General features: G+C 40.0%; 1 protein-coding gene across 1 annotated transcript in view; it reads left to right on the top strand.

The window, feature by feature from the left end:
* Positions 1-18,131, top strand: part of MET (MET proto-oncogene, receptor tyrosine kinase) — an 86,066-nt gene that overhangs the window by 16,666 nt on the left and 51,269 nt on the right. Inside the window, exons 3-4 of the mRNA XM_009817862.2 lie at positions 775-1,989; positions 15,933-16,124. Of these exons, the coding sequence (XP_009816164.2) occupies positions 775-1,989; positions 15,933-16,124 (1,407 nt within the window). The remainder of the gene's footprint in view (positions 1-774; positions 1,990-15,932; positions 16,125-18,131) is intronic.

Raw genomic sequence — 18,131 nt, 5'->3', positions numbered from 1 at the left:
GATGCATAAAATATTTTAACAATATATTACAAAACCTTGTCAACACTAGGGAAAATGACTATTCCAAGAAGTGGAGCTGGATGAGAAAAACATTCTTTTTTCCAGACCTGGCCCTTATGAAAGACAGTGATTTGAGGACCTGCAGGGAGAGAGAGAGGGGTTTCTTCTTTTGGTCTGGTGGAGAAAAGTCTTTTCCTTCGTTAATCAAAAATGTCAACAGAATAAAAGAGAAGCCCACTTCCAGCTCAAATCTTCACATTATTTCATGTCTTTCCTATTTCTCATTCTTGAGCAGCTGTGCTAAGAACCAGCTCAGCCCCTTGAGAAACTTGACAAATATCTTGTATCCACACACTGAAGCGCTACAAGTGCTTCATGTGCAGTTGTGTCCTGAGTGGCCTGAGCAGGTTTGCTTTCAGCTACCTGCACCATCTTCTTCTAAACCGTATCAGTCAGCTGGTTCAATGCCCATGTGGAAGTAGTCATCTCTCTCCTGCTGCTGTACAACACACCAAAGGGTCTTGCAAAATTCATCATCAGAAAATGCCCCTGTGAATTGTTCTGAAAGCAGTGAAATGGGTACCCATGAACAATAGTAATCGTAGCAGTATCTAGCACAAGATTATTAATGACCCTAAGCAAGATTACGACACTTCTTAAACTGAAATAGTTCAGCTAATACATGCAGCCTAGAAACGGATTTCTGTTGACTGATAAACTGGTGTTTTAGTATATGAAATATAACCACTCTTTCCTTTAAATATATTTTGACAGATTAAATCTCTGACAATGAAGCCTTTTACTGCATCTTCTTCTGGGTTTATCATATTCCTGTTTGCCTTGCTGCAACGGAGCCATGGACAATGCAAAGAAGCAGCTAAAAAATCAGAGATGAATTTGAGTGTAAAATATGATCTTCCTAACTTCATCGCAGAAACACCGATTCAGAATGTAGTTTTATACAAGCATCATGTTTATATTGGAGCAGTCAACAAGATTTATGTACTAAATGAAACTCTCCAGAACATTTCTGTGTACAAGACTGGGCCCATTTTGGAGAACCCTGACTGTGCCCCATGCGAAGACTGCAAAGATAAAGCCAATTTATCTAACAGTGTATGGAAGGATAATGTCAACATGGCACTGCTCTTAGAAACTTATTATGATGATCAGCTCATCAGCTGTGGTAGCGTGTCCGGAGGCATCTGCCACCGTCACATCATTCACCCTGACAACCCTGCTGACATCGAAAGCGAGGTGCACTGCATGTATTCACCCCGGGTGGATGGAGAAGCAGATAATTGTCCTGACTGTGTTGTAAGCACTTTAGGAACCAAAGTTTTGGTGACTGAAAAGGACAGGTTTGTCAACTTCTTTGTTGGAAATACTGTGACATCTACGTTTCAGCCTCCTCATGTGCTGCATTCAATATCGGTTAGAAGGTTAAAAGAAACACAGGATGGTTTTGAATTTCTCACAGATCAGTCTTACATAGATATCCTCCCTGAGTTCCGCGACTCATATCCCATTAGGTATGTCCATGCCTTTGAAAATAATCACTTTGTCTATTTTCTGACTGTCCAGAGAGAATCTCTTGACTCCCAGGCTTTTCACACTAGAATCATCCGCTTCTGCACTTTAGACTCAGAGATGCGTTCTTACATGGAAATGCCTCTTGAGTGTATTTTTACCGAAAAGCGGAGGAAGAGGTCCATCCGAAAGGAGGTATTCAACATTTTGCAAGCTGCCTACGTAAGCAAGCCAGGTGCAGCTCTAGCCCACGAAATGGGCCTTGGATTGAACGATGACATTCTCTATGGCGTTTTTGCACAAAGCAAACCAGACTCTTCCGAACCAACCAACAGATCTGCTGTCTGTGCCGTCTCCGTGCGAACCATCAACGAGTTCTTCAACAAGATTGTCGACAAGCAGAACATGAAATGTCTCCAGCACTTTTACGGGAAAGAGAGCAAATACTGCTTGAACAGGGTAAGTGACAATTAATTTGTTACATTTTGGAACTCTTGTTCTCTCTTTGCTACTCCATTGCCAGGTAGCCATCCTCTCAGTTTCAGTCACAAAACGTAAGTCCCTGATCATTTCAGATTACTTGGCATTGCTGATGATTCATCTCTGTAAGGATCAGTTCCTGTAAATTGAGTATGAAAAGGACTGACGTCCTTATGGTGCTAAAAAAGTATTAGTGGAACTGGGGAAAAAAATCCTCTTTTTTTTAATTTGTAAGTAATTGCTTGAGAGGCTGTGATGCAGATAAATGGAACATTAGGAAGCAATGTCTTTTAATATCTCAAAAAAGTATTCATAAACATTAGTATCCATGTGCACTGAGTCCCTGAAAATACAACTCATATTTTAAACTATGTAAATGCTGAATCACTGCCCTCTTTAGAAAAAAATGAAAGAGCTGGTTTGGAACATGCCATGAAGAGCCAGATTGTAATACAGTTACTCATGCTGGATACATAAATGGTCCCACTGAAAACAGTTTTCTTAATGAAAGAAGTGTCTATGGAAAGTATATCTGAATGAGGATACCGGTAGTCTCAGATGGGAGGGTTGCCTCTCTGTACACCATGTGTTCAGGTGGTTGCTGCTTTCCAGCCATCTGAAATATTGTATGTGAAGGAAGCACAGAAGTTATTTCTTCCCTTCTGGCTAGTGTCTGTGCCGGTGTCAGTTCTTGTACAGGAAACACAGAATCTGGGAATCGGGTACTTTTAACATTTATTTTGACACATGGAACATTAGAGCTTTCAGTTGTACATGCTTGTGCAGCAGGGCCTTAACTGTCCTCTCTAGGGAGCTTTCTTTTCTCAAATGCAAGAAAATTGGAGCTCAGAAGTGGCACACTGTCCTCTACCAGAGGGCAGGTCCAGAGCTGTTATGATGGGTCTCTGCTCAGCCTCGCGAGCCAGGATGAGGCCTGTGTCAGGACGGAGCAACAGCTCAACCTGCGTTCGGGGCTGGATGAGATGTATCATGCCCCGTTGTTGGAATGGCTCCTGGTGAGAGTGGGAACCACAGGCCTTCGTCACCCCTATACCACCAGAGTCCTCCTCAGCCCAGCTGCCCAGCACAGGGCATCAGGACGGGGCGGTGGCACATGCCCCAGTTGGAGCTGGGAGCCTCTTGCATGAAAGAGAAGGGCTGCTCTTCACTGCCAGGGGTGAGACAGGGGGGTCTGGGGAGAAGCATCCATCACAGAGCTGCTGTGGCTTCTCCCCAGTGGCCGGGAATGTGCTCAGAGGTAGGGTCCGACCCAGTCTGAGCGTCGTCACAACAGCCTCGGCATTCGGGGGATGACTGCTTATTGCAGGCTCCAGGTGTTCAACACAGATGTCGGCATTGCCGGTGGATGCTGATACAGCAACCACAACAGACGTAGTATTGTATTCCCTTTTTTGGGGGGGAAAGGCAATTTTCAGGAAATAAAGTTAGCAAACATTCAGCACAGTAACTTCTTCTCTTTCTTCGCTGTGTAATTGCTGTCCTAATTTTTCATTTCAGGTCTTAATATATATTTTTTTTTCATTTTTCAGTTTGCTTTTAACAATGAACATTGTACTTCTCTAAAAGTACTTTTTTTCCTTATTCCTGGGGTATTTTATTTGTGAGTGGCTGTCTTTAAAGCTTGTGGCCTTTAACTTATCTCATTCTGTACTTGCCTATACACCCGTTTCATAAGGTGATCTTTTCATTGCAAAGTATACCATTAAAATATTGACAGAATAATTTGTCACTTTCCACATGCTGGGAAGTACTTTTCTGTTTCAAAAGCTTCTCCAGAGTCTGCTGCTGCTTTGCATATCAGAACTGAATGTCTTATACTGCAGACGGTTTATTATAGTTGCCCATTTTTAAGAAATGTCATCAGAACTCTGATTTCTGCTACATTAAATTGATAAAGGGAAAAATGTTTCTGTGATTTCTTGTGGTTCCTTTAAATGGCATAAAGGCAGTCAGAAATTTTTGTCCTGATTGTTTGCTTAACACTGGAGTATCAAGACTGCCAAGCTTTGCCATTCCGTTTCCTTTGCTTTGTTCCAGAGGACTCATTAAGGCTCCAATAAAAAGTGTCCTGTGAGCTTTTTCAGGTTTCAATTGGCCAAAAGGATTGGCAAGAATTTGTCAAGCATCCTTTGTACACGTGTTTTTCTCAGGTGTGTAAAACAGACCTGCAAGGTTGGAAGGTGAAGGAAGAGAAGGAGCAGGCAGAAGAAGGAAAGCACATTATTTCTTATGCTTGTGTCAGGAATGTCAAATCTGGTCTTCCTTGATTTTGCTGGAGATAAAATAATAAAAAAAAGAGTCCCAAACCCAACAACTCTTCTTAGGTCCTTTTTTGTACACTATAAAAACGTACGTGAGGGCACAACCCATTTTTCCCCTTTCCTAAGTCATCTTCAACTTAAAAGAAAGCTTTTATAAACTGTAAGAGTTTGTCACAGTTTATTTTGGCAAAATTCAAAACTTGCTTTTTGTAATGTAGCCAAGATGATCTTTCTCTTTGATGTTGAGAGAATGAAACCACAGACTACTGATGCAAGTGAAAGGCACTGACCACTGTGAGATTAAGTCATAGGACAGTGAAAACAGTACAGCAGTGAATATGGTATACCACTAACTTCAACATTAAAAAGAAAAATGAGCCTTTAGCAATGTTTGCAAGGGAGTGCTATCTGATAATTTACAGTTAGAGTCTGATTGATGAAGGCCATTTCATGTTATCAAAAAAAGTCCCACAAGACAATTGTACATAATTTTGTTGGACTTTGGGTAGTCCATCTTTTTAAGTGGCTGTCCCTCAGGACTGTTTAGTCTGAGGCTGCTAAAGGTAGAATTAGACCAAAATAAACCATAATAAAATATCCAAAACATTTCTTCAACCCATTCTTCTCAGATTTTAAGCATTTAAAAAAAAATACTTCAACTCATCTTGATGTGATTGACAAAATTTGTTAGTTTTAGTCTTCTTTCCTAAAGGAATGACGTTTATGTGGTCATGCTATTGTATGCCTGTCTTTCTGTTAGCTGTCCTGACAACCTCAACAATAAGAAATCTTAAAGATGTGAAGCCAGGTGTGAATCCAGAGACAGATCCAATATATGCTCGGGCCGTGGAAACCGATGAAGTGTAAGGACCCCCTTTATAAACACCAGAAAGACTCACAGGGACCAAAGCAGGTATTGCTCACCCATGGGAAAAGTCTCGTCAGAGCTTAGTTGGACAGCAAAGTCAACCAACCACATAAATCCAGACACAACTGTGCTTCACTTATTCCAATGCTCATGGAAAACTTTATAAAATCAAAATAAAATATTTCCAGTTGTGTTTAAGTGAAATACATAAGAAGCCAAAACCTGGAATCACAGAAGCCAGGGTTAGGAAAAGTGAATCGGATGGTGCATCTGACTGATATCAGATGTACCTCAGCTGAGCTGTGACCAGTTAGCACTTCCTAATGATTTCCTTCAGTGAAGAGCTGGATGTCACTTCAATGACAGCAAGGAGGAAACAGAACTGGCTTTGAATTAAAAGAAAAAATTGGAGTCATAGTAAAGGGGTTTTATTGCCCGAGTCAGGACAAGGATATCTGAGAGGTAGCTGCTGCGGAGGGTTTTGAATCACTGTTCAGGAATCCCTTCACCCACAATGAAGAGAAAACTGGATGTAGGCTTTTAGCAGAGTTTATTTGGTCACAATTAGTCACTATCAGCCCTAGTGTGGTACTCCTCAAAACAGAGGAGTACTTAAATGAGAAGACAAATGGTGCTTACTTCATTTGCAGACATGGTCCAGTAGTGTGCACCTCTATCGTGGATTAAATGTGATTCTCCAAGTGAGGAAGATGGGTTGAGTTTAGCTTTGACAATCTCAACTATACATTTCAATTGACATTAGTTAGATCATGATCGTATGGGCTTTGTTTAGCCTTTATTCATCTCTTATGTGCTAAATAATTGTGAGCTCAATTCTCCTCTGATACCTAACTTCCATCACTATTGGCTTCCATGGAAAAGCACCTCTAAAAATGAAATTCAAATTCAGCTCTGTAAAGTTCCTGTGGTTTTGTTTCTTCTACAGGTAAGTTCAGGTGAAAACCTGAAGTAGTCCATTCACCTTACAGGAAAAGAGAAACCACAGACAGGCTTTTGCCACCATGTTCCCAACAAGTGTCCTAAAGCAAGACAAACTGGTCGCCACTCCCATCAAATGAAAGGCACAAACAGTTGGAAGAACGTGAAATGAAAACAGAAGATCACCAAAACAAAAGATAAAGTGACAGTAAAATAAACACATGGTGATGCTTCTTTATTACCATTACACACATGATAGATGAGTAAAATTGGGTTATGCTTATATTGTAATGGAAGAAAATAATTGCTGCCTTCTATCAGGAAACCACAAAGGCACTTATTGATCTGTCATCCTAAGGATATGTCTAGGAATATTTAATAAAATAAACAGAGACAAATAACTCTTTTGAGGCCCTGTAACCGTAATATCCCACACCATTTGGCTTAAAATTTTTTGGCAGGTTTAGAAATAACACCACATCTCTCTGATTAGGAAGGGTTGATGCGGCTTGTTTACATAATCTCACAGCATGGGGGAAATGTTTTTTGTATGGCAAGTAGAATGTGCCTGAATATTTTCCCTAAAAGTCAGGCACCAGAATCCATCGGATTGGTTCAGTCATTTATTCCTCTGGAAATGCTGTATCAAATGGCATACAGCTCTTTGCCTGGCACAAAGCCTGCTCCCATCCGTACAGATTTTTTGCGAGCTTTTCTATGGATTCTGGCGTCTCAGAAGAATAAACAAAGCCCAGGTGGTACCCCAAGGGTCCCCGTTGTGCCCTGTACGATACCGTGCAAGGCAGGGTGTGCTCACCACCCAGCTCCCCTCCAGAGTTAGGTACAAGGCTATCTACCCACCTGGCCATGCAAGACCTGACTGGGGCAAATAGGATGGCCCAAGGGATTGCAGGAAGAGTCTGAACTCCAGTAACTTGCATATGAGGGAGGCATGGGTATGGATACAGGTACAGATATGGGTATCAATGTGTAGGGGATATGGTATAAGTGTAGGTATGCATATGGTTATCTCAGGCTGGGCCAGATTCAGCAGAGGTGTAACTATAAAGGTAAGGGCTGTTCTGTCCCTGGGATTGGCCACGTGGACACCGTCACAAGGGAGTTCCCAAGAAAAAGGCAAGGCAAAGAAAAAGGCGGGTCAGGGAGTTTCTTTGGAAAATACCACAGTGCCCTGAGTGGTAGGTATCTTTGCAGACTCTCTGAGACCCAGGAGCTATGGGGTCTGGGGGCTGACCTGTTAGTCCCCGAGTGCTGCAAAAACTACAGAGAGCTTCCTTCTCCTGATCTCCTGTTAGAGGCCTGTCTCTGTTTGCCTCCCAGTGATGCTGCTTGGTGTTTTATCATCTTCTCGACGAAAGCTGGATTTCTCTGTGAAAAAGTGATATCCATTAAACCACCATTTTCTGCAAAGGGCACTGCTTTATCAGCCAGAGTTAGTAATAATATTCCATTTCCAGACTTTTTAATCAAATTCTTCCACTGAAGGCAGCATTCCCTGTTGGTTATTAGTGTGGAAGAGTGACTCTGCTGCCTTTCTCTGGAATTGCACAGAAATAATTTCAGGCAGAAAGTAATTTTTATTTTTTTTTTTTAACATGGATACCTAAATTCTCTGGTCATGTGGTTTTTATGTCTCAGAGTTTCAGAAGGCCCTTAAATAACACTAAAGACTACAACTGAACACAGAATAATTTTTTTTATCCTATGTAACTTTGCAAATTAGAAAACCTTTACAGTCCCACAAGAAGAAATGTCTAAAATGTAGACTAGCAGGTATGCAGCATTAAGGACACTCACTAGAGATGTGTAATATTCAGATCTAAGCCTCTTTTCCTGGGTTCAGACCAAATTCTAAGGCTCCTTTGCCACAGATTAAGTTCCTGTATAGTCTGCTGATGGCTATTCTGCAATGGGACCATGTCAGCCCTCCTGAAAGAGCTGCTTGGATTTCTTTATAACCAATTCCATGTTCCAGAGACAGAGAAGCTGATTCTGCAGTGCACTGCGTGCAGATCTAAGTCCTGGATTCATCCCACCTGGCTTTGGTAGGTAGTTGAGACATCTAAGCAAGCAATAAATTTTCCTCGGGTTCTGCTGCCAAATGACGGAGAGACACATAAATCCTGACAAAGCAGACATCTGCCTTTCAGCTCACTCAGCACCAACCTTACCTCAGCAGTTTCTCTACTTACTCCACTTGATCTGACTCAGGAGCACATATTGCCATCATTATTGCTCACTAAAGCAACAGTAGGTAGTTATTATCCAGGAGGCTGTTGTGTTACTCGGACTTTCTAGGTGGCATGTGGGTTTCTGATCTCAGACAGCTTTTGCATCAGAATGGAATTACTCCTCATTTCCATAAATACAAGTAAAACCAGAGTCAAATCCCACAGTAAATTAAAAAATTACTGCTAAGGAAGAAGATCCATGGCATAAATGGTTCAGAAAGTGAGTGTAGGTCACAAAGAAATATTACTTGCACTGCCTATGGAGTGGGTGAAAACAATGAAATGTTAGAGGAGGAATCTTGGGGGAAGTGATAATGAGAGCTTCATTTTCTTAAGGCACATATTACCCTGCTTTTATACACAGCTTGTGGAAATTAGGGCAAATTGCATTATTTTCTCCTACTTTCTGGACACCTTTCTATCCCACACATCTCTTGCACCACTGTTTTGGCTAGACATGCAGTTGTTGTGTAATGTTATCTTGGAATAAGAGTCTCCACACTCAGCGTTGTCTTAGGATAACTGGACTACTTGGAATCCACAGCTTTTCTATTTCAACACAGCTTCCATTTAAATAAGGACATCTATGAAAAATGCATCTGATGTACACTACAAATGTACAGCAAAACTGCTTTTATCAACAGAACATCTCTGATGCATTCTTTTATTTCTTCAAAATGTGTAATTAGTCAACACCTCTCCTTTGATAATCTGTATACTGAGTTAAATGTTAAATTAATATAAGGGAAATCAGCAAAATACAAAGATTACTTAGGTCCATTTTATCTGCTGAATCAATAGGATTTACTTAGTGCTAATGCACTAACCAGATTATGAGAACTAATGCAGCGCTGTTCAATGACAAAAGCAAATAACTCTTTGAATGATCTTGACAATAGAACATGTAATCATCCTAATTTGTATTAACTAATTACATTTAACATGGATGTCTTTTTACTTATTACCTTAAGTGGAGCATCAGTACAGTAACTTCCTTCCCCCCTCTCATTTTAGCAGTGAAGTAGATCAAGGTAAGAAGTATTAAGAGTTAGTGGGATGATACTATGTCAAATTTTACATCAATGGAGTTCTTTAAAAAATTTCTCTTTCTCTAGGGGTCATAACAATTTGTGTAATCTTTCCACTGACTTCAGTGAGTTGTAGATCAAGTCCTTGAAGTTGAAAGTGTAGCTTAAAGGTAATTAATCCTTCAGTAATTCCCTCTAAATTGTTCCTTATTTTGCAACAAGTAGTATTTTGAAGGGTTGGTTTCCTGTGTAACTCAGACCATGGGCAGCAGCAACACACACTAGTGGCCACTGTATAGTTAGGATTGTTTGATTGTTCCTGTCTTAAAGGACTGTTTCCAATTGCTTGCTTTTTCTTCAAGTCTCCTACTTTGCAGTTGAGATTTGAAAAGTTTATTCTCAGAAAGGGAACATACTTCTCCTGTATTTTATAAAAAAATCTTTGAATTGCTTTCAAATACACGAGGAATAATGGGAAGAGAAGGAAGGAAGAGGGAAACAATTCTTTGTTTAAAACAGAAAGAGGAAAAAACTCTTTAAAAGTAGAGCTTCAGTGCCTCAGGAGAAGTTCTCAGAAATGGGAGAACCCAGTCCCCTGTCCTAGGCATGTTCAGTTCTCTGTGAATGCTGGACTGAGTTCACAGCACCTACACCCTCGAGGTGTCTTTCACTGGTCAAGAAGAAACCAGAAGCACAGTGGATCTGCTTCTATGGGAATTGTTTAGCACATAAATGTGTACCCATTTGCAACATTAAGCTGTTCCATTTATTATTCTTCTTTCCCTTCCTTAGGATTATAAGAAGTGCTTGGTAATGATGTCTGGTGCTACTGTGCAGAAATCTGTTTTACAAAGCACATAGCATTTTGAATACTGTGTTTTCAAATACTCTTCTCTTGTGATGTGACTTCTGAGCGATTTCTGTTCCACTTCCCAAAAACATGGAGTCCTTGGGAAGAACAAATTAGTTGTTTGACAAAATAGTGCTTGAAGAAGAAAGAGAAATAACAGCATACCTAGTACCTATCATGGCCACATTAACATGGAAATTAGCTGTCTTTGCTGTGAGAGCAGCAGGTGGGGTACACAGTGTGTATCCCCAGCAGATTGCTCTGGTCTATGTAGTCTCTATGGCAAATAATAGCTGACTTATCCATTTGGGATACCTCTTTCTGAGGACTTACTGACCCTATCAATAGGAATATGTGCAATAGTTCAATACGAAAGACCCAATCTCTTAATTGATAATACTTGATAAAGGAAGTGAAATGGGAGAATATGAACGTAATGTAATCTTGGTGCCAATAAGGAACACTATTCACATGCATTTCGCCTGCTATTAAACAGTACCTGTGACTAGTACTGATGTATGACCACCCCTGTTTAGTTTCCCACAGCTGCTTCTCTTGGAAATGCAGCAGCAAGTTTTGGGAACTCACACTGCCGTTACGCTGACCCAGTGGGTGAGGAGTCTCACTGTGGACTTGCAGTTGATCATGTTGGCAAAAACCAACATACTACACCCGAAGAATTTCTGTTTCTCATGTTCCTCAATTCTGGCTGGCTTCTCTTCTGCGTGTTGTACAGCGCTGGAGTTCACAAGAGATTCTTTTCTGGTCAATTACTTCCAAAAAATAAATGTGCCCATATTTTTTCCATGTATCATCATTGAATGTGCTCATAACCATAAAGATTTCAGACACCCCAGGACAGTTATGTATAGTGAGAACAGTAAATGTGACTATGACTTTTTAGAATTGCTAGTAGTAAGATATTTCCATTTCACAAACTTTCTGTCTTGCAAATTGCAGAGGAAAAAATATTCCTTTGTGATAGCATAGTAGAAAGCTATTTATGTATTTCTCCTCTTCTCCATTATGCTTTATTGACTCTGACCAGCTATGGCATAAAACCATGTGGGAAAGAAGAAGGGAGATAGTCCCTTTGCCAAGGGAACTGACAGAAGAAGGCATGAAGTGAATAGAGTCTGTAAATGTGCCAGAAGCCCGAAAGTTTGTCTTTGTTATTTTTCTCCTCTCCCCATTTTGTCAAAGAGCTAGAAGTACAAGGATCTTAGTAGTCATCTCTAACTGAGTCCATAATTAAAAAGACCAGTATGTGACAGCTGGGAAAATTTATGAGGTTTGTGAAATTTAAGGAGTAATTCCTTTCAAAGACAACAATGATAGACAGGCCAAATTTATAATGTCCCTCACTTTTATTTACCTGGGACTGGGAAACAGACAATACAGGTTCTAACTCCAGCCCTCTAACAGGCCTCCAATGTGATGCTGATCAAGTCACTCATCCTCTTCAGGCAACACCCTGACTTCACTGAGTTATTCGGTCCAGAATTTCACTTCTTGTATTTCACGTGGAGAGAAGCAGTGGTCAAATGCATTTCTCACCTGAAGAGAAATACTGCAAACTACCCAGAAAATTCAAATGTATTACAGAACAGCAGAACCGTGTTGGCCGAAAATACACAAGAAAATTTAGAGGAAAATCTGATAAGGTTCTTTTGTGTTCCTCACAGTTACTCTTCCTGTTCAGAGTCTGCTGTTCACGTAAATTCTTCATAATTATGTGCTTGATTCCAGTAGGACACACTCCTGAAAACTGTAGTTTTATTATTCATCTTAATTCACTGACCTCCACAACAGAAGAGATAAGCAACTCATACACCACCTCCACTTTTAATCAGCTTGGGAATCAATTTGTTACGTAGAATCATCTATTCATTCACTCTGCAGCAGTTGCTTTGAAAAAGGATTTTTGCCATTTGCAGATATCAGGATTCAGCTCATTTAGCAGTAGCTCAGTTCCCTCTGCTCCATGTTATGCCATAGAAATGCTCAAAGGAGAGACATCGGCACTTGTGGGTGCCCACTTCTCTTGAGGGAGACTCCCAGGATCCACAGCAGAAAACAAAAGTTGATACTTAGGAATTTGATTCCTGACAGCCAACAAGTTAAAAGTCATATAAAGAAACCAGCAGGAAATAAGACTCCTGCTTATTCCTACTTTCACTTGAGTTGTCCTTCGTAACTGTAGTATTTTACAAGTGACACTAGGAAATTTTAGCAAGTTACTTTCAGACTATTTCTCCAACTTGTCAAATTAAATTTTAATTTTAATGATTTCCTCCAAATTGCTCACAAGACACTATTAGATGTTCTGCAGTCATTAAGTCATTAATTTCTAGTTTATTCAAGACATTAAACGTAATATCAAGACATTACACATAATATCACTTTCTAATTGAGCATTGCAGTTAACTAAGAAGAACAGGGTTTGGCCAGCTCTAGAAGGATGAGCCTGGAGGAGTGTTTCTCCAAACTGCAGTTGTTGCAGATAATAGAAAAGCTCCCAAAAAGTCTTTGCTTAAAATTTTGATTTTTTTTTTTCCCGAGTCTAGCTATTCAGACTAGAGACTAGACTCTGTGATCAGTTCTGACACCGACCTAACAGTATTTTTTTTGAGATTTTCATTAGTGGCTTTAAAATTTCCTCCCCACTTCGCACTTTTGCCTTCAAATGTGCAACTCTGTCCGAAATATTATTTTTATGCTCACTGAATATGATATATAAATCATCAGTTAACTGCCAAGCAGCAACAGCTCCTGATAGCCCAGCTCAACGATATCTAGAGACTTTTTTGGCACATTCATCTTTTGTGGACCGAATCCAGGGTAAATTCCAAAACACCACAACTTCGCCTATGAACAAACAAGATAGTGTTGGTTATCTCCCACCCTTCTGGATACAGCCGAAAGGCAGGGCTTGCTCACACCGCATTGCATTCCAGTGGCACACGTACACCAGCTTCACAAAGCCCTCGCTATGAATCACACGCACAATTGACACCTCTCATCCTACAAGAGAAGCAATATAGCCCAACCCAAGCACTTACCCGCTCTCTAATCGTCCATTTCAATAGTTGTGTGATTTGTCACTGGAACTTGGCATAATATCCAGAGTGCATCATCTGACATCAGTTATTTTTCCACATTGACAGCCAAATGGATACTTATGTGCATACTGAGAGAGAGGGAGGGAGAGATTCAGGCTTCAAAGAGTTAATTTAAAGCAGCTTCTTTGTCGAGGTTTTCCGTGTTATCAATCTTCCTTTAGTTTTCTAAGTAGCCTTTTAATCTCTGCATTTCTACTCAAAGATCAAAGCCTTCCTATTTCTTAAACAGCTAACCTTACATTATGGTTAATCCATGAAGCGCCAGGTTTTGTGAGAGAGCCATATGTGGAACAATCTGCAGGTTCTTGGGCAGATACCCAAAATTACGACATCTCTGAGGAAGGCTGAGCTGACTTTGTGGCTGAACTGACTTCGGGGAAGCTAGGAAAGGTGTCAGGGCAAGCAGGAAAATCTAGCCACTTTTTAAAAAGAGCTTGAACAGGGTTTCAGGAGGCATCTCAGGATGTTCAAATTGTGTTGAGATGACTACATGGGAGGAAGTACTTTTTTAAGGTTAGCACAGATACATCTCTCCCCAAAGTCATTTGCTTATGGGAAGAAAGGAGTTACAGTAAAGAGCAGAGATCCCAAGTTGGGGGAGGGTAAGTTTTAGAAATCTGCCTTATTTCAAAAAGCATGAAAACTGTACATCTTTCTGCACTTGAACTATTCATACTCATTGTATGAGTAATCTTTGCACAGATGTTTCAGAAATACTTTTAGACTGGATAGGATATGAGTGCAAAAGAATAAAGCTTTCAGCTTGTTTGGTGGCCAAAGCAAAGAAAAGCTAAATTTGTCCCTTGTTGATGATTTAACCCAGTCAAATACTGGGTTAAAGTATTTAAAGTGTATTCAATGAATGCTCAGTGTGTCTAGTGCAATGTATGAGTTCAGTTCCTGCTGAGCAAAATATGCCATACTTTAATAGTTAATACCAAAACTAATCCAGCAAACACTTTAGTATGTGGCTAACTGAACTGTTAAGTCTGTATCAGATCTAATCTGGAAGCCTTCTTTAGGCAGTGCACAGAGATTTCAGTTGCTCTTGTTTGGTCTTAAGCAGGTTTTTACCTAAATGATACAGTAAATTGACAGGGTACCTGGAGAAAAGTTGGCACCACTGCTGACTGCAACTCCTAAGGATCATAGAAAACTTCACCCACTAGTGCTGTTGCTGTGCACAGTTCAGAAACGTTATAATTCAACAGCAAAGGACTGAGATACTAGGTTGAGCATTTTGTTAACACCATTTTCAATGCCTTGATTTTTTTCTCGAATTCACCAGAGTTAAGCCAGCAAGAAATTCTTGGTTCATTGCTTGCTTTCTCATAGTACTTTGAAGGAAAAACATATGAATCTAGAAAATAAGAAAATAAAATTTTACTCCTACTTGCTCTTTAAGGGTATGATCCAGATCTAATGGATTTAGTGGAAAGACTCTGACTGCCCATAAAAGGTTTAATTCAAGCTTTTAAAAAGATTTTTTAAAAAATGTTTGTAACAACAACAAATCAATAAAAAAATCAGGAAAAACGAAGCACTCTCTCTATTGATTTCCACAGAGGGAACCATCATATGATCCCTCATAGTCTCCCCACATGTTTATTCATAAAGTATGTCACAGTGGGAACGTGCTAGATGACCTCCAAATTTAAACTGGTTAGAGATCCTTTAGGGGGTTCCTGGTTATTATCTGTACTATTTCACCAAAACAGATGATGTAGTATCAATAGTAATGGAATTATCAGTTAATAGATTACTATTGAATTGTCAGGACAACAGGTTATAGTCTTCTTGAGAGATAATGTAAAGTGTATTGTTCAAGAATTTTTCCAATGAAAATTAAAAACATGTAATCTCTATTCCCAAACTGAAATAGAAAATCCTGTAAATGCAGCAACTATTATAGTACACTCAAGACATATAGACATTGGACAAAATAGTGCATGAGCAATAGATGATCAATACAATAGCCTAAGTAAATATAAAAACCTGGCTTCTCCATAGTTTCATTTACATATACAATCAGAAACATATTTTTCCTGGCTTATCTTCCTTTTCTCTTTCTCCATCTTTTTCTCCCCTTTTCCGTCTTATCACTGAAAAAGGTGGTAAAAAGAGATTAGCAAGAGAAGAGTACTGGAAATTGTTATATTAATGCAACAAAAGGTTAAAAAAATTTACGTTTTTAGAGAATCATTTTCTAGGAATCACTGTTTTAGAAGCAGGTGTGTCACTGGGCAGACTCTGCAGTCAAGGAATTCTGAGACCCTTGGAGAAGCAGCATTACAGAAGTCACTAAGAGAAAGGATACCTTGATATATGTGCTTATACACATATCATCTGGTTAAATAAAGACCCTTATTCCCAACAGATAGGATAAAAAAAAGTTAAACATTCTGGTAACACTAAGAAGTCGTTGCCTTCCTCATGGAACATCATAACTGATGAAGCAATTAAGTTTGAAACATTTTAAAATACTTTTGGTCAAATGCATTTGTGCTAAATTACTTCATTCTGACAAAGATCTATTCCTACTCGTAAAGACAGTACTCATCTGTACTTCATTTTCAAACAGGCTTTTTCAAGAAATGCTTCATACTGCAGAGCACAAGATGATGAGTATCGCTTAGAAGTTACGACTCCTTTGCAGAGGGTTGACTTGTTCATGGGCCAGTTCAACAGTGTCCTGTTAACTTCAATATCTGTCTTCACCAAAGGGAACCTTACCGTTGCTAATCTGGGAACTTCGGAGGGCCGCTTCATGCAGGTAAATATTATTACGACACCTTCACAATACAAAAACATGCTGGAGTTTAGCAGGGTGGTGAAAAGTGAGGAGCAGTATTACCCCAGTTTAACAGGGCATTAGAAAATTGAAATTGCTGAGTAAAATAGAGCTTCTGGAATAGAAACAAAGTGCCTAATAGAGCATTCAGCATTCTAAGTGTTTACGTGGGCTTTGTGGTTTGGAGCAATGGTTTTGGAGCAAATTCTACCATGATCTCCACTTAGTCCGTCTGGCTCAGTTCACAGAGCAGTTTTGATCCACACAAACTAGATTTCTTTCAAAGGAAACTAAACTGAAAGCTCTGTCTTGGATACACATCCAATATGCTCCAACCCCAGCTGGGGCAGAAAGGTCCAAAACAGTGGCTGATTCTTCAAACAGCCTCAGCTACACACTTCATATCATCATTTGGTCTAGAGGATCACATTAAACCTGGTTCAATGTAAAATGCCAAGACAGCTTATAATGTAGAAGCAGGAGCCTCAGCATTAGTTGTTTCTACATACTGATCCACTCCTCTGGCACCAAATTACTTGGTAATGTACCCATAGCCTATGACTCACAACTGTAGAATTGAGATTAGCTCCTCCTCCACCTACTTTCAAGTTTCTCTGAGTGCATCTTAGATTTTCGGGCTCTTGCTCGTTCCCATCTCACTCTGTTCTTTTGGACAGCAATTCTTCCTGTCCTAAAACAGGTTTTCCACAATAAGTGGTAAATCACCCTCCTGAGAAGTTTGTCTCCCTCCACTGAGTACATAACTAATCTAGACATGTAGATTATACTAAATGACTTCGTTGTAGGTGACTAATGAAATAAATCTAACCCACAGAGCCAACAGTCTTTAAAAACTTGGCAGTCAAAATCAAACATCAGAAGCCAAAATACTTTGAAAGCACCAAGGACCAAGGGCTTCCTCTATTCACCCATCTGATTTCAAGCACTGTCATCCTGCAATGACCACCTTGGAGAGCTTGGCTTCTCCAGCTGTCACAAGAGTCCAGCCTGGATGTGCATGTCAGCCTGGATGGCTCTTGCACCTAAGGACCTGTGTCCTTTTACTCTGCTGGTATTACTTGTCTTCTAGTGGGCTTCCTGAACTATTGGCAGTCTTTGGTCCTTCTTGCTCTGTAAGCTGCAGAGAGTCATCAAAGTTAGTAGTGTTGTCCCCCAACCATCATTAACTGAAACCTGATGAGAAGGCCTGTTGCTGTGCCCTTCCAGTTTCCCCATTTTCCATGACCTTCCATTAGAAAATACTTGGGCATATGTAACTTTTCATAAAAATAAGTCTTCCCTTTCTTCTCTCCCTTGCCCTCATTCTCTGTCCTTACCACATGCAGTAAGTAGGGTTACATGTTGTCCCCTGTATATGCACCCTTTTTGGACAAAGGGAATCCTATACCTCCCCTTCCATCTTCTGCACAGACTGGACACAGAACCTGCCCCATTATGCAAAATCCGCAATGCGCCTATGGGGAGGGAGGTCAGAGTGATTTACCACAAAGCACAGATGAAAAACTGGAGAAAATCATGTTTCTCTTTCCCCCTGAAAGACAGGAGTTTAACAAAACTTTTAGTGACAACTCTGCCAGTTTTACCTGAAATTCCCATGATGACCTTGTTAACTTTAAGCTGCAGTTTGTCTTCAGCACGGGAAAGGCAAATGCTAAGAGCTATGTACTGAGCACAGGAGCAACCCATGCTCTGTTCTTAAATGTAGATACTGTTTCACATAGCAAACATGAGCAGTTTGTTTAACCTTTCTGAAGCCATTTCCTTATCTACAAAATACAGTTAATAACAACTACTGTCTTATTAGTGGCATTTCTTCTGGGCTGTCACAAAGCTTTTAGGGACGTTTGGTGGAAAGTGCAAGGCAGCATTATTTTCATTTGTAACATTCTTTAAATTATTCATTCAAGTCCTGCACCACACACTTCATTCAGACGTTTGCCCAACTCAAGGAACAATTAAAATATTTCC

The sequence above is a fragment of the Gavia stellata genome, chromosome 4 (assembly GCF_030936135.1).
Source record: "Gavia stellata isolate bGavSte3 chromosome 4, bGavSte3.hap2, whole genome shotgun sequence".
In the NCBI taxonomy this organism is placed as follows: Eukaryota; Metazoa; Chordata; class Aves; order Gaviiformes; family Gaviidae; genus Gavia; species Gavia stellata.
The sequence above is the reverse complement of the archived record's forward strand: the minus strand, read 5'-3'. Positions and strand labels throughout refer to the sequence as shown.